At 34.0% G+C, this 18,231-nt stretch overlaps 1 protein-coding gene across 6 annotated transcripts in view; it reads right to left on the reverse strand.

The window, feature by feature from the left end:
* The window catches only part of ARB2A (ARB2 cotranscriptional regulator A), a 356,272-nt gene that overhangs the window by 138,313 nt on the left and 199,728 nt on the right, over positions 1 to 18,231 (reverse strand). For all 6 annotated transcript variants that reach the window (XM_039875065.1, XM_039875060.1, XM_039875062.1 and 3 more), the window contains one exon: positions 2,557 to 2,673. In XM_039875065.1, the coding sequence (XP_039730999.1) occupies positions 2,557 to 2,673 (117 nt within the window). The remainder of the gene's footprint in view (positions 1 to 2,556; positions 2,674 to 18,231) is intronic.

The raw sequence follows: 18,231 nt of genomic DNA on the forward strand, positions 1-18,231 counted from the left end.
CTGTATACTGATAGGATTAAAAAAATCAGCCTTTTATAGTAAACAAATACTTATTATCAATAACTTTATCATATCAAGCCACATAAACTCTCTAAAAGACACATTTAGGAAAGTTCTTAAAAGAATATCTGGCTAGTTTCCCTTTTTGTTCTTGTTTTAGGAAAGAGCTCTGAGCAGGGATTATTTCAAAGCTCCATCACATATGATCTAATAATTTTTATCTCTGGGATATTATAGTGTTTTCTATAATAATATAGCTCATTTCTTTATATAGTACCATTTGCTTTTCAAGGGGTTTTCTTCTTGATTACCACCTTTGATTCTCACAATAGCTCATGAAGTAGATGAAACAGGAATTACTATCTAGTAAATCACAATTATGAAACAGGTCCAGAAAAAGATGGAGTGGCTTTCTCAAGAATATTAGTCTTAGCAGGGTACCTGGTACAGGCTAGGTCTTTAATTACTGATTTACTTAATGAGTGATGAAGCCAGAATCATTATCAAAACTCAGTCCGCCTAACTCCTTTTTTGAATTACTTCCTTTTTGTAAGATATTTTGAATATGAAAATCATTCATAAAACGAAAGGAAAATACAGTTCATGTATTTTATATTATTTAGGGGTGAGACTCTAACAACAAAAATAGTTATGATTTACTAAACTTCAAAGTGCCAACAGCTGTGCTATTTCTTTATATATGTTATTTCCCAACCATGTTTGCAAGGTAGGTATTGTATTTTATAGATAAGAACATTGAATCTCAAAGAGATTAAATAACTTGCCCAAAACTATACAGCTAGGTAAGGTGACTGAGCTGGGGTTTGAATTTTGGCATATCATAATACAAAACTCTTCATGCTGCTTCATGCCTAAGGCATAATAGAGGGAGTTGAAAGAACTATTCAAGAGCTAGGTCATTATATTTTTTTATAAAATTAAAAATTTTTTATAAAAGCTATGCTAGCAAAGAAAAAAATGAAAGCTCTGATTACAGTAAGATGAATTCAACTACTACCTATTTCAGTCAGATGAAAAAATGCACAGAATATATTCTGATTTTTGAAGGGAACAATTAATCCAGTTTCAGTTAGAAATATTTTTAATAGTAAACCTAAATAATTTTTTAAATATTTGTTACCTGGAATGAGACACACAAAATTCCCACTTAAAAAATTATGAATAGGGATGTTTCTAGTTTGAGACAAGTACTAAATTCCATATTGGTTATTGTGTGGGGGAAAAAAGGTACTAACATCTCATTTATTAATCTTACTACTTATATAATGCTGGGAGCTGTCTCGTATCCATTTGGACAGATAAATAGCATAAAAAAAGTATAGGCATGGAAAACACAAAATTTCTCTTGAAAAAGTTTAGGTCCTTTGAAAAGACAATTAAGGATATAGATATATTTTAAAGAAGAAATATGAAAAGTAATGTGGTCAGAAAATACCTGGGTGTTAGAATAGGTTAAAAATCCACCTCTATATGTTTACAGCATTATGAGGAATGAAACAAAACTATTTTGGACTTTTGCATGATGAAAGTACTTTTTCTAATGGAGAATAACAACAGCAAAAACAGATTGGGGGTATTATGATAACACCACTATGGTATTATATAGCCTAGTCCTTCAAATGTTAGCTCTCTGGTCCTTACAGTGCACCATGAGGGCTGGTAGAAGTTACCCACCACACCTATGATGAGAGGTCAGCCTGGATATTCCATTAATAAAAACTGGGAGAAAATCAGGAAGGTCAACCAGCTCAGTCATATAAGTATATGATTTGACTAAACAATTGTTATAGCATGACGTGGCTGATGTCAATTGCTTATAATATCACAAGGGTAAATATAAATAAAAATTTCAGTTGTATATCTGTAATAGGAATAAAAGAAAGAATGGGTTGAAAGTTTGTTTGTTTGTTTGTTTTTTTAAATGGGAGCGTGTTCAATGAGTCCTTGTTAGTTTTCAGGTTCACTAGCTCTTAAAAAGTGTCAAAAGAAGCTTTCTTAGCCTGAGGCTAGACTATGACCAGCACCCAAGTTTCTCCTAGGTCAAGGGTCTGGCAATAACACTATATCAGCTTTTTATTTCTCCCCCTACTGGCAGTAGTGAGCCAATCCACTTGAGAATAGCACACACAGATCACCTTTTAAGAAAGGATGAGACCCTGTGCACAGTAAGCTTTTCTTGTAATTAAGCAGGACCAATGCTGGCAGAAAAATTAAATATCAGGGAATAACAATCTCCTAACTGATCATGACCTTCTTCAGCCATAGTTCCTAATGTATACTGTATGCATACGTAATATTCTATAGAAAGCCAAAAAAAAAAAAAAAGAAAAAAAAAGAAAGAGGGCTTTCAAAGAAGTATTTGTTCTTCAGAAGGGTTTTCTATTATTTCGAATATGTCTAGTTTTCTTCTATTCTCTCTAAATGTTCTGCCTGTAGAAAGGAAGTTTGAGGGTGGGAGGTAATATAAGTTGGTGGGGGCTCAAGATATAAAGGCTCACGTTCATTCATCTCAGCATTGAAAAAATCCCGTCTCACCTCTCTCATCCATTCTCGAATCGTTTTGCCAGCTTCTTGATGCCACACATTGTGAACAGAGTCTGTCAACGCCACAGCAGTTACCTTACTTTTTACATCTGCTTCTCGTTGAATCATCTGTTTTAAAAAAAAGAAAATAAAATATTGGCTATAATATTTTCCTACTGGGTGCAGCCTGCTTAGTCATAGATAATAATATATTAAAAATGAAAAAGCAATATACATCTCTTGTTCAAAGTTACTCTTTTCTACACTGAACACATGCCCTATTTTTATCCAGAGATGTGAGGAGACCTAATATTTTCTTTTAAAAAGATAATACCACTTAAAGCTTAGAACTATGCAGCTCTATTATTTTCCATGTGGTTTGACAAATCAAGGATTAAAGGGATCCCAGGGGAAAAAAAGAGGAATCCCTGAGGGTTTCTTTTACAAGTTTCTTCTACCACTTCCTATTTCAGTGCTTTAGGGAAGTTAGTGCCCAGAGTTCACTGTTAGCTACTTAAGACTAACTTCTATTAACTTTTAGTAAGTAGATGGCACCTAAGTAAAGAAAGCTATCTTGCTTTGACATCTCTGATTTAACTAGCCTGCTCTTCATCATGGCCTTGTAACTCCTTGGTGTTTTAAATGCCCACAAAAATCTTTCTCTTCAAAGTCTTAGCAATATAGTTTTGATATCTAATGTATTTCTTTATGTCGACAAATTATTCACTTTAACTTCTTTCTATAGAATTTTATTTCTAGAAAATTAAATGGTTCTGAAATTAGAAAAAGAGCCACTTGACTTGAAGAAACTGATGAATTCATCAGTGATCTACAAGATAAAGAAACTGAAAACTAATAGTTCTAGATTAAAAGATCATAAAAGGTTTTAATCTACTAACACTAATGACCTCAATTTGACACAACAAATATAAGAAAGCTTAATAAAAAATTATAGTTAAAATACAGTAAGTAGTAGTCTTGAATTTCATAGCCATGCTCTATTTTCTTACATCAAATGTCTTTTCTCTCTCTAAAACAGAGCAATTTCTCTATCATTTGCTGTTAATTTCTATGAATTATATGTCAAAAATATATTACTACATTTAAAAAAGGGAGAATTCTGAATGGCTCATATAGAGAACACTGCAAGCCATGCTTATGATACCAAATTATGCCTGTTGGCATTCTGAATTTAAAATGTCTGTCTCTGTTAAATTTCTTTAAAGCCTGAATATACACATCCCCTCTCACTGAACACTACCTAATGGAAATCTAATTCACTGTTAATGCTGCCTCAGCAGCATTTCTGCACTTGAAATCTTTGTGCATTGTGTTTTCTGCTTATATAATGTGAAAATCTTAAAATCAATCTTGGTTATCAACATTATAATATTACTGCAAAAATTCACCTTGCAATAACAATATTTTTAAAAGCATAAAATAATACTCTAATTCAATACTTCACATTCATTATTAAATAGTTTACTACCTCCTTCTAGATTTTATTTTAAAAATAGATTCTCATTGGATCATGTTGGCCCTAGAATATATAAAAATTTAAAACATTAGTAATAAAAAGCAAAATTCCACAATAGTGACTCCATCTGGCTCATGAAGAACTTATATGTCCTTACTCTCATTTTCTAAACAGGAACACTTTTAGAGATCTAGAGCAATTGTTGCTGAAGTTATAAAATAAAAACATGCTCTTCTAGTAGTCTAAGGATATATCTGCATTTAAAAATATTTGCCCTGGATTATGTTATGGTTGTTGTTAACATATGTTGGCTTATTTAAGGCAGCGGTGTCTGAAGATACTAAATACTGAAGGTCGTTTGTGAAATGATATAAAATTAAGTGTTGAGTAAGCTGAGGATTTAGTGCAAAAGCAGAAAATCTGGGGATCGAAATTCTACAAACTTGAAAAAATATTCAATTGTTGGATGAACTCTCAGAGATAAAAAAACAAACAAACAAAAAAAACTTTTGTCTGTTTGTCCATCTGGATGATATTTCATAAAACAGATGTCATGATGTGCAACTTCATATCACATCAAATCACCTTATAAACCAGCAAGATACTCCTTTACACTGTTATAGTCCTTTGCAGCTTAAAAATCACTATTACATTATATTAGTAGAGATGAGGGATGGTCATATTACAGAGGATCTCAATGAACAGCTGTTTACAAATGAACCTAGTAACAAAGAATTTCAAATATCTGACTGTTTGGTTCATAGCCTCTCTTCGCTCCTGTACTCCTACCACGGTTATGAGCACTGATGAAAAGTGTGGAGAATGGCAGTAGTAGAGGTAGACTGAACACAAGAATCAAAATTGTTTAATAAGAGACAGACCTTAGATGGAATACAGCTAAAGCAAGCAATGGGTAGAGACTCAGCTGGACAGGAAAACAACTTCCACGGTAGTCTATAATAGAAGAACATAATAGTCTGGAAACCCCAGAAATCTGAAAGGGAGGAAGCCTTATCACCAAAAGTCTTACTATATGTCAATCTAATGTGGGGATGTGGTTTTTATTAAGATTCATGGATATAAACACCTTTGAAATTCCTTGCAAAATTCTCTGTATATGATACAAGTATTTTTCTGGGAGAGGATCCTTAGTTTTCTTTAGATTATCAAAGGGACTTTAGTCTCTAAACATGGTAAGAACCCTGTGATCTCAATGTCTCCATGTATTCCTGAGTGAACTATGAAGTACATGCTAAATGATCTCTTTAAACAATTACACTTAAGATCAATTTAACACCTATATCAATCTTTCAAGTAGAAGGGATGGCGTTCCATTTTTGTTATAATGTCTTCAGTATGGTATCAAAAGTTGGATAAAAATGAAAAAAAAAAATTGATACCCCAAATATCAACATCTTAAAGTTCCATGGCTTAATAGTTTTGTATGGTAAAATTACAGTTAAAATAGTGTTTGTTTATATTTGTGTGCATAATATTCATATCTGAGTAGCACTGTATAAATTTCAAAATGAATACATATTCATTCTCATTTTACTGGGAAATATTGAAACGAATGCAAAACTTGTATCGTTTATCCCATTTGCAGAAGAGGAAACTGAGGCTGAGAAACTAGGTAAGGGCCACATACATATGTGGCACAACTGACTTGACCATGACTTTAAGTCCTGTGTTCTTTCATCTGTATCACATGGGTATATTTCTCAGTGATATATCATAATGCTCCTACACAAATGAACTCATTTGATTAATTTCCTTTTCCAGTATACAGTATTCCACTGACTTGGACATTTTTAACAAATGGTTTAAAAAAAAAAAAATCCAAATCCAGATGAGTAAGGAATGATAAAATTCTAAAAATATTGCCAAGATAGAAATCAGCCATGAGCAATAACAGACTATCAAGAGCATTTAAAAATTATTATTACAGTTGTAAAATAAATGATGTTTAGGATAAGAGAGAAAATTTGAAATTTCTATAAATCATACTGATGATGTGAGAATTAATACAAAATATTTGATGCTGTCATATGATATTCTTGTTTCTCCTTAATTCTATCCACTTATTTACTCAGTCTTCTCACTTCAGCTTTTACACAATTGATCTGCTCTTTCCTTCACTATATAGCATGTTCCCAGTCTGACAAAAATGTAACTAACCCAAAAAATATCAAGTTTTTCAAACAGATTAAAAACATATACTATCTGTATGCAGGCTCATCATTAAAAATTTTGATGGGGTTGAAATTAAGAGGAAAAATACCTCTTCTTTTATTATTATTATTTTCTTCCAGAGTAAGAGTAACATTTTAGACATTAAGTAATTGTAACAAGACAGGAGAGTTAAGAGAGTATTTGGGGAGATGAAGACCAGAGGATCAGAGGGGTAGTGTGGGAGGGCCAGAGTCAGCAGCAGCTAGCTACCTTTGCTCCCTCCCATAGGTATTATGCCCATTCCACATAGCTGCTATAATCTCTTCCCAGAAATCACGTAGAGCTTTTCTGTCTATCTACCATGCTTTCACCAAGGCCCTCAAGTGATGTACCTGCCTACTGTCTGCACAAGCACGTGGCCAAATCCAAATACTTCATGTCACTGTTAAAGTTCACTGATTCTCTTTTTGGACTTACAAGCTGTTGTAATTTTTCCTTGGGTTTCATTTCTTCTAGAACTCTACCATGAGCTACTTTTAGCACAGGAAAACACAAAGACTCTTTTTACTCCCACTAAATCAAGTTAAAAAGTTGCCACCCATTTGTCTTAGCTTAGAAGATAAACTTTGAAGGCAGGGAGACGTGGATGTAACAGGGATGCTCTGCCATGAAGGTAGTTTCATATCTCTAGTTGAAGGCCTTGGGTTCTGGAAATTAAGAATCCAACCTATTACTAGGGTCAACGTTCCAACTCTAAAGAAGTGAATGCTAAATTGAGCTGTCTTCACCCTACACTAAAAGAAGAAATGGATAATTTCATTTTCCCATAACTGCAGCCCAGCAGCCATGGCTCTCAGAATAAATAGGTCTTATATTTTCAAGTTGAAGGGGACTTCCTGAAAGGCCAGTGTGGGTTGGGGGTAGGAACGTCTGTATGTGTATGCAGGCTCATATTTTTATTTGCATATATAATATGTTTTAAACATGTTTTTGAGGGAAATGTTTTAAAGTCTTTCATCAGCAAAAGCCAATACTTCTTTGAAAATTCTGACATATGTTACACATATGCACTGTGAGGGTTACAGCATGTGAATAACTTGTACAGGAAAGAATACTCTAAAAGAAAATCAAATAATGCATGTTTCCTTCAGATTAGGATCTGCCACTAATATACATTTATAAATCTGAGGATCATTGCTACTGTATGAACATGAATGAATCATCACTCTGGTTAACAGCATGGTTGAGGTTTGAGATGTCTTTTTAAAAAATATGTATGTATATAAATAGATTAGTTCCCTCTAGAGTTCCTTGAGTTAAGATTTCAGATTAAGTTGTTTCAAAGGTTTCAAAAGTATAAAAAGCTGGTATCTTTTCACATTTTTGCTACGGAGATTATAATTACATCCAGTGCTTTTATTTGAATGTAGTCTTTATGTGGTTTAATAAATTATGGTATTTTACCACAAACCTCTCCCATCATTTCACATTTCTGCCTATACAACCCTTAGCATATGGCATACTGCCCTGTGTGCTATCAGTCCTACTGGGTTAAAAATGTGCCCTGGGCCAAGATGTCTAATCAGCCGACACTGGGTTTGGCAGAGTCTTTTCTGTTAATGTCTGTTAATGTCTTCCTGAAGATTCTTTTGCACAAGTCAATCCCAACAGCATGCTACTCACAGAACAAATATCATCTTTGCTGCAACATTAAAACCTTGGTCTGTCATCCAAGGCTCTTGAAGTACCTCTAGTGATTACAGCTGAAATATACACACTTTGGTGGATGAAATATTAAGACGAAACCACCCAGCAGCAAATTCAGACAAGTATGACATTCAGCTCTCACACGCTATTCACAGTTCTGCATTCACTACTTTTTGTTGTTGTTGCTGAAAGTAGAAACTTTCAAGTAAGCAGTCTTCATAAGAAGTGAGGTGGTTAGGTTCAAGGTCTTTGGAGTCAGTTTCCCTGGGTTCAAATCCCTGCTCAGCCACATCTGGTAATGATACCTTGCATACATTATTTCAACTTTTTCTGTGTCTCGATTTCATCACAGGTAAAAGGGAGATGATAAATACACCTAATTTGTAGTTACTGTGAGATGAAATGAACTATATATAAGGCAACTAGCAGATGACCTGCTACATACAACAGTCAAAATAGACGACCCCACAAAAACACAATGCAAACTATCCCATATGTGTAAACTAGTACAGTCTCCTTTCTCAATGCAGAGGGCAACAGAAGCTTAACTTAGGATACATTTAATGACAAGCATTATTTTTTAAAAAGCCACATATCCATAAAGGAAAAAGAATTATGAAAGGTTGCTTTTCCCTTAGAGTATGTGGTTCAATAATTCTAAAAGCACCTGGTCGAGAAGTAGAAAGAGCTGATCAATGGTGTCTGTTTAAAATCCTGTAATGAGAATACTAGACCAGTAACAGCACCATGCACTTGAAAAGTAAAATAGAATTGTTGAAGCCATACTGCGGCAGTTCCACTTTCCTGTCATCAGTGAGCCCTTTCAGAATTACTTGGGCCAGCAACAAAGCATGAAGCCACGGCTTAGCAATCTCAAGCTGGTGGAAAGAGAGTCCATTTAATGCTTTTGTTTTTTTTTTTTTTTTTTTTTTTACACAAAGGGAGTATAGTCGAATATATTTTTAAAAAGATAATCACAGATATGAAGTATGTCAAGAGGAAGACAGTACAAGTGTCATAGTTAAAAGGATGCACTGGCTTTTAAATTAGATGTCCTTAAATTTTACCTTTGGTTAATCGTTATAAGAATACAAAAATGGGAATAATAGTTGTCACCTCATTGGGTTGCTGAAGAATAAATGAGATAAGGCATGTCAGCTACTATAATCATTACTTTGACATTCATTTCTAATTTCTAAAATGTATCCTTCCTTTTAAATATGGTATCTATGTATTCTCTCCAGTGACATCAACATTTGTGCTGATAGGGTAGCAGTTATGAAGTGTCATATAACCGCTACACCCACCTCCACCTCCTCAATTGTGTAAAGTGATTTAGGCTTGCTTAAATGTTTTCAAAGGAAATAATTAGGCATAAAGAGGATGACCATACATTCCAGTTAGCCCAGGACAGTTCTGGTTTATGTTTATGGGCCTGGAGTAATCATTAATAGTATCTTCTTTCACTGTTAAAAGTGTTCTGGTTTGGATGATAAATTATATGGTCACTGTATGTATAAATGTAACACAGAAGTTAAATGTTACTCTGGCAAATGGGTAAATCTTATAAAGTTTCTGCGTGCTCAATGCTTAGCAATTTATGCACATACCCAAAACCTACATAGTTATCACTGTAAAAATAACCATAGGAAAATATACAAGAAATATTTCTAAAAGGTCTTAGGTTCAAACTTCAGGGCAAGCCTTAGTGCTATGCTGAGACCTGCAGATGGACCCGCAGCCTCACACCCTGGGTAGGTAAACACGGCCAGCTGGAGCTCCACTGTAGCACCAGGATAAGACAACATTCTCTTTTCCTGTGCTTTGAAGCCCTAGCTTCAATTCTTACAACCTTTGTCTAATTTCAGGAAGGAAAGGGCTCTCCACAGGCAAGAACCCCAAGGGATAGGGTATGTAAACTGAAACTTCTTGGGTCACATGCATTTATGAAGATAAGTCTCCAGCCACCAGTTAGGGAATGGCAAGTTATGATTTATTATTGCAGGCAGCCAGAAGAGAGCAGTAATAACTTCCTTTTCCTTTCCTGCCTAGACCATGCTGCCACGTGCAGGCTCCTTCAACAACAAAAAAGCATGTGTAAGGTAGGTTTAAAAGAAAAAAAAAACACAAATATTGAGTGAGTGACAACCTGGGAGCTGGGAAAGAAAACTAGTACTCTACAAAAATATGTGATTTGAGAAGGCAACAGTTTGAAAACTTACCAATCAAGAAAATAGCAAGTTAATTGTAATGAAAAAAATAAATAAATAAAAGAGGTCACATATTAAGAAAACAGTGTAGAGATTTATTAAGGTGACTTGTTTGATTAAAATGTTTTATTATGTAATAAGACTGACTATAAGTAGCCAAGATATTATAAACAGATTTGAAAATTACAATGACTATACATGAAGTAGATATATTATAATAAGGACTAAACATTGCCAGTCTAAAAAACTAAGGCAGGCTTAGTAAAGGAGATGTTTAAATGGTGACTATATATGTTCTTATGGATAAATGAAAAAAACTTATTAAAACTGTATGAATATACTATATACCAAAAAATGTTTCTGATGCAAATAAGTAGTAAGTATGTTCACATTACTCACTTTAAAAATCACTTATGAGACTTAGTTGGTAGATATTAAAAATACTTTAGAGAATACTTTAGAGAATTTGTCAATTATTGAATGTTTTAAAAACTGTGGCAAAAGATTTCATTAGGTTTGGCAGGGGCAGGCATACACATTCACATGGAAGAGTGTTAATATATTTAAGTTTTAAAGTATACCATTTTCTTTTGGTCTGGGAAAAAGAAAGGTAAAGGAATAAGATTTCCTGCCACAAAGATACATAGTAGATAACCAGAGTACAGGAGATTATGTTATTTAACAAATTTCTCTTAAAAACCTTTATAGTAGGTGTGAGGTGATGGATATGTTGATTGGCTTGGCTGTGGTGAATATTTTACGATGTATGCAGATATCAGGGTTATAAGGTTGTACGTCTTAAATATACACAGTTTTTGATTGTCCATTATATCTCACTGAAGCTGAGAAAAAAACCTTTACATTGAATTTCCACATGAATATTTGGTGTATTTCAAATTTTACTGAAGTTTTCAAAGTTATTCTACAAATTTAGTAATAGTTTGGTAAAAAAAAGTTCAGGTTCCAATTGCCTGTATTGTTTTCAATATATTTTGAAGACTGTATACTCTATTACCTGGCATAAACAGAGAGAGCAATATTCTAACTTATGACATATTCTAGGTACTATATTATTACTATAAAGTTGAAGAAGATGTGAATTCTGACCCTTGCGAAGAACTCACAGTTTAGGAAGAAAGGCAGGTTCAGATAAATTCTGTAGAGACTTTTAGTATTCTTAGTATTCATATATAGATTATTTCATTAGATAGAACAATTTCTTTGTAAGTATATTGGTAGTTCAGGGAACATATACCTGTTTTATAGATGAGGAAATTGATACTCAGAAAAAGTAAATGACTTGCCCATATTCACATAGTTAAGTAGCACAGCTAGATCTTTGAACTTCAAATCCTGTGTCTTTACATCATGACTACCTGTATATAATACCCTGCATTTTCCATTCTGGTAATGATTATACTGGTAATGATTTGCTCACTGTCTTTCCCCATGAAATGAGGCTCCAAAAGGGCAGGACCATATTCGTCAGGTCAATACCACATCCCCATTCCCTGCAAAATGACTAGCACATAAAAGGTGATCAAAAATTATTTGTGGAATGAATGGGGGTGCTACTTACAGAAATGAAATCAATCAGGACCAATGACAGCCTTGCACAACCCTACGGGAGCTCTGGACCTAGAATGACTATTCAGAAACATCCCAAGTTGGGCCCAGGTGGCTTGGCCTTTAATCTCCCACACTGTTCTGTCCTTAAATGTGGGTCCCCACAGCAGCCAAAGGAATCCCTGAAGGGACTGAGAGCTGAAGCTGTCTCTTCAAAGCACTCCCAAGAGATAGGACAACAAGTCTTCTACTGAAGAAGAAACTTGGCAGTGTATCACAATATCCACCACAGGCCTTTACTGAAATTAAGTATTAGGCTATTGTCCATTCAAATCCGAATCATCCTTCCAACCTGCCTAGAGCTCTATTGTCATATTCATGCACTCAAGATTACATTATGGCCACGTCTGCTTCCCCACCCGCTCCCCAAAAGAAAGATTATATTATAATTTAACTCACTAATATCTATGAGATCAATTTACCTTGAGTTTTGGGTCTCTCACAATCTAACACCATATTATCTATCCCATCAAATTTTGTGTTATCCCCCAAGTAAAGATTATAAAGGGAAAAACAAAGTTAAAAGACAAAAAAGCATTGACCATTTAAAAGCATAAAGAAATTAAAATCACAAATTTCAAAAATTATTCTATAAATCCAGTGGGGAATGACTTTTCTGGATTTCAAATGAAATGCATATGTCAGATAAAGCAAGGTATACTTGTGATTTCAAACTCGAATGCACTAGGGTACAAAGTAACTCCAAACTTCAAATAAAGTATGCAATCATCACTACTTGTATCTGTCACAATAAACTCAAACCTGGTGGTGATGGTAGGAGAAAAGAAAGGATGAGCACAGAGAAGTTTCACTGTAAAAGTAACTAGGTTAGATTTTCAAATCTCAGCCTTTACTTCCTATGATATAAAGAAAATAGACCGTGCAATACAAAATTTGGCACTACAGACATTTCAGATTTTGATTCTCTTTCAGATCTTAGTTACTCTGTACTCTCAGATGTTTCTGAGTTTTGGTATCTGGAAATTCAGAGTAATATTAATTTGATCATATTCCTTCAACTGTAGGCTCAGGTTCATGCAGAAATGGTGTGATACTGACCTAATTTACATACGTTAGAAGGGGATGTCTTACTTTCAGATTCTAGTGCAGGCACTGATCTATTGATATAGTAAAGCAAAGCCACCTAAATGTTCTTAAAACAGGATGTGTGAATCAATTGTGGGTTACCGGAGTTGTTGAACATTACGGAGAGGTTGACACTCATTTTTAAAAGAGAAAGTGACATCATTATAATAAGTATTAGTCATAGGCTTCCCACATTGTTTGAAAATATTTGAATAAGGATCTCCAGGTGGCTCTTCTACCTAGAAACTTATGTTAAATACCCGGAGCTTGTGTGCCTGCTTAAACATTCAAGTGAACATTGTTGCTAGAAGAAATTAACTACTTATAAAGAGTTAATTTCTACTTATAAGGACTCCACTGATCAATAAATGTAGAACCACCTTTTCAGTTGGAATTTTTAAGTAGGATTCTGCTTATATGTTGTAGTCATTTTTCTGATGAAAGCACATCTCACATTTCTAAAATAATACTGAAAGTCTGTAGGAGTAAATGATTTGAAATATGTTCATTTGAGATAGGACATTTGGGGATCGTACTTAAACTATATAAACACTGAGTGGAAGAATACATGGGGTTGGAATAAAAGCAACTATTTACACCTCTATGTGTAGGGCTGCATCTTCATTTCACAGATAGAGAACATATACATATACTACCTGTAGTAAAAGAGCACTTCTGAGCATGAACCATAAACAGCAGTCACTATACACTAAGTGTCCTCCATCAATATCCACCGTAATGGAAAACGCTGGAGTAGCACTTCAGATCACTAACAGGAAGAAGAGAATCCTGATACCTATCAGTGAGACATCTGATGACAGCTCTGATGCGAGATGGCATTGAAAAATTTACACTAAGGAAAGGTTTATGTGTGAGTGAAGAATTATTCTCTAGGCTATTTTTAAAATTTCCATTTTCCTTCATGTGTCTGTTCATTAGCACTTCTTTGCAGGATATTCCACTAGTTGAGCCAATGATTTAGAGTCTATATTCCACTATCATTAAATATTGCCCCAGTTTCATGAGTATAAAACAATTCAAACAGCAAGAATTTAAAATAAATATACTTAGGCAGCACGGTAATGATAGTTATAAGCATCAGTATTTATTATGGTAGGAAGCAGAATTTTTGTTACATCACACCTTTTGTTAAGTAGTCAATTTAGCCCATATGAAATCCTATAAAATGGCAAAGATAAAAAAAAAAGAGTCAGTAGTTCACTAATTTAGAAAGTCAATTATATGTCACTGTTTTATATCAGGTTAATTACTTCATTTACATTTTGGAATTTTAAAGTAGTACATGAAAGGTGACAGATTGACAGCCCTGCAGACTGAAATTCATACACTTATTTTCCTGAGTGTTAATAATATAAAAGGCAATATACAAAACAGAATTACACATAGGTTTTATCTAATGAGATAAGTGAGATAGAGAAGACATGGTATGGAAATGCGAGAACAAGAAAGATGCTTCCAGCAAAAAGTAAAGTGAGAGGAAGAGGTAAATTGGTAGATAGCTTCTATGTTGTTCTTTTAGGCATATATGTATAAAAGAATGGAGGTCAAATATCAACAAGACATCAATGTGTCTGAAGGGAAGGGAGTGAATGCCATTCAAGAGATTTTATATGAAAAAATTCTGAATGAAAAAGAAACAAAATGACTCCTTGTGAGGAAAGTTATCATAATCAGGGGTGTAATAAGAGGGGGTGGGAAGAGGAGATACTACCACAGATAAAGCACAAAAGACGACAATGCACAGGAATGAGGAACAAATGTTGAATTTCCATAGTTCTGATCCTAATCCACTTTCATGAGAACCCAACCTGTCACTTCTTACTGTGGGTGTCATGATGAAATCTACCATACTACTTTCTGTCACTAAGTTGTCAGGAAAAGCAAAGCTTCCTTAGTCTGTCTCTTCCCACACAACCACCAGCACATACTATGATCTTAGTCCTTTTCCTCCTCAACAGAAAGGACAATATACTCATTTCTGAATTTTTAAGGACTTAAATGTTTCTAGAAGTTAATTTGATATTGATGCCACTTTTTATTATCTGCAGAAGTTGGGTGAGTTGGACCTTAATGCCTTAAAACAACATTCTAATAGTTATGAATGCAATGCAATTACATTGCCTATGGTCTTTTATATGAAAGAATAAATTTACAAGTAGCATCATGGTTTACTGAAACCAGTTCAAACATTAATTAATACTGACATGATGCTACCTATAACATAGAAGAAAAGAATAAAAAGTTGTTAGGGACATTAGAAATTAGTCTAATTCCTTTTTGTACAGAGAAAACAGGTGAAATGCTTTAGATGTCACCACTAGTTTCGACAAAGATGGGATTAACCCAGCTATGACTCCAAGTTCCACAACTGAAAATGCCTCGCCTTCACCCTCTACCACTGTGCACTACCTAATAGCACATGTGCTATTATTTCTTTGATGATGTGTTCTAGTGCTTTGCTTCCTTGTAATACTATAGGCTCCACAGTGACATACTATTATGCAAGTTTGGGGGTTGACAGGCCACCAAAGTGGTTTGCACACATAAACTGCTTTAATTCTATGGACAAAATGGCTGTTGTTTTGTTCTTTTTCTGATCAATTTGGCAGGTAAAGTCAGTCAAACTGGTTTCTTCATGTAGACACTGCCTTACTATGGAAATGAATGTGGAAACATTCATCTTTGTCAGAAATTATGTCAAATTATTCAAATTTATTGGTGAATTACAGCAAACATCCCAGCTGATGAACATCTCAGTCATATGTTTTTTAGAGAACACTTATGGTTCTGAAAAGATAACATTACAATGAGCTTTTCCATTTTGAAGCAAAAGATGTTTGGAGAGAGATGGGGTCTGTTATTCAAGATAATAATTTATTTAAATCATAAAAAATCCAAAGATGTCCAGCACTGTAAGTATTAAAATGTATCCCTTCAGATAGCATCGCTATTGTTTTCCCCTCTCCTTGTTATGGTCTTCTTTCAAGACCCTTAGGAAGCCATCTCTAAGACTTTCTGTCAGCTTCTATCTTTCCACAGACACACTGTGGCCTTCACATTAACACTGCTTCTGTGGCTGGAGGTAATAAACGATTAGCTACAGCACAGTGGTGTGATGTTCATGTTATTCTTTGCTGTACTACATCCGGCCAATATCTCAAAAATTAATGCAAGTATATCAGGATCTGAAATTAACTTTTTATAGCCAAAAGCAACGTCCTGCTAGGAGGAGAAAAACCTATTATAAATGGGCTGGCATCTGATTGCTTGTAGATGGTGAGTATCAGGAAAATAACATTTCAAATTATAAAATGTTGAATATAACAAAAGCTGCCCCATATTGATTAATCAGTGTTTTGTTTATGAACTGATATGGTCTAGCTAGGTCATACCTAGTCTTAGTAAGTGACAAATGTATTACTAAAGATCAGAGATGAACCTAAATTAGCTAATACTCTTATGATGTTATATAGAAATAATTAGATGAAAAATACTTGTAAAAATTGACAACATTTCTCTCTGAACCATGTATTAACCTTGAAAGTTTTTTGCTAAGAAATTAAAAACTATCACACTTAATATATTTAAATGTATGTTATTCAATAAACAGTATAAAGAAATCACTTTGGAAAATTACAAGAGAAAAATATCAACTCAGTGTAATACACATTACCATTATCCATATCTCTTTGAAAAAAATTTAAAAATTACTCATTAAAATATCCATTTAGTGGAAACCAATTTGGGGTCCCGCGAAGCAGAGGTACTTTACAAATTTTATTTAAAATTGTCTATGTGCCAATGCTCAGATATTTTACTGGTGTTCTTCACTATACTAGCAATATTTTTTGTATTTTTTTGGTCAGGATGTAAAACATATGCCATGAAAACTTTAAAGTGTGTAAAAATACTTTATTCTAATTACTCATGTTAAAAATCAATATTTTTAGCTAATAAAAACAAGGCATGATTTAACTGCTTATTTTCATATATAACATACGGCTCCAACTCTAGAAAAGAATATGAAATTTTAACAGTCCTCTCATGGATCTGATTAATTAGAAGAACAGGGAAAAATAGTTTCCTATATTCTTTAGGCTGCTGATTGCTTTCCACCTTTGGTGTGGTGGTGGGGAGGAAGGAAATCGGGAAGGAGGGTAGTTTTATTTTTAAAATAACATAACAAAATCATTAATGTCCTTAGAGATGAACAAGTAGTCCTTTAGTTTGAAATATGAATATTTAGGTCTAGCATGGACATTAAGATTCTAAAAATGAAAAGAATAAATCTTTATATTTTTAAGAAGATCAAATTATAATTGCCAATTGAAAAAGTTTCATTATGTGGTCACTTTTATTATTAACTAGTAGCCACACTCTAATCTATAAATACAGTTATGAATGGTAGCATATTCATTTTTCTCTACTCATTTTTGAGTGACTAGTTGAAATAGAAGATTAAATACAGTCTTTAAAATAGTTTAGAAGAACAGCAGGTCAATTTTGAACTAAGTAGATGCTTAAAAATTACAAACAGGATCACTGTGATTTATATAAGCAAAAAGGTGCAAATTATTGCTACTTGTGCTCCTCATTCTTATCCTTTGCTTAGCTTTCTCTTGACCTTTATCCAAATGAATCACACTAACTTTTGAATGCTTTCTCTCACTTGATTTCTAAAGCTGTTCATCACACTTGCTGGCTAGAAGCACAGCTGGCAAGGGATCTAAACCTCATCACTGGGCAAACTTGCCCTTCTGGTTTTGCCAAGAATGACATTTCTAATGGAAAAAAAAAGTTACTGTATGGGACACTGGATACTGTATTTGTTTGTGAGAAACAATAACTCCACCCCCTTTGTTAGCACTACATATAGCCATTAGAAATAAAACCAAAATAACAAAGAATTAAATAGCCTAGAGTTCTCTAAATTCAATTGTTAATTAAAGTAGGAGCACAAAAATCAGCTGAGCGTTTTTACTCATTTTCTGAAGAAAGATGCAACTAAGGATAAGCAGTGCCCCCTAGTGTCAATAACCACAGACAATAAAAGCTAAAAGAAAGTTGCTAATGTTAACGGAACTAAAATTATTAAAAATATATACACGTAATTATAAATCCATCATTATTCGAATTAAAAATTTTGCATGTGTATAAAATCATACCACATAATCATTTAACACTGATTTGTTCAGGAAAACTCTCTCTCTGTCTCTCTCTCTCTCTCTTCTCTCTCTCTCTCTCTCTCTCTCTCTCTCCGCAGACTGACATGGCCAAGATGTCTTTAATGTTCCAGGCAGCTCAGAAAAAATATTCCACCCAGCACAGCAGGCCATGCATGAAGCGGGTGTCAGCAAGCCTAGCAGAATCACTCACTGTGAAGACGTT

Source organism: Pteropus medius, unplaced genomic scaffold (genome assembly GCF_902729225.1).
Source record: "Pteropus medius unplaced genomic scaffold, Ma_sr-lr_union100, whole genome shotgun sequence".
NCBI lineage: Eukaryota > Metazoa > Chordata > Mammalia > Chiroptera > Pteropodidae > Pteropus > Pteropus medius.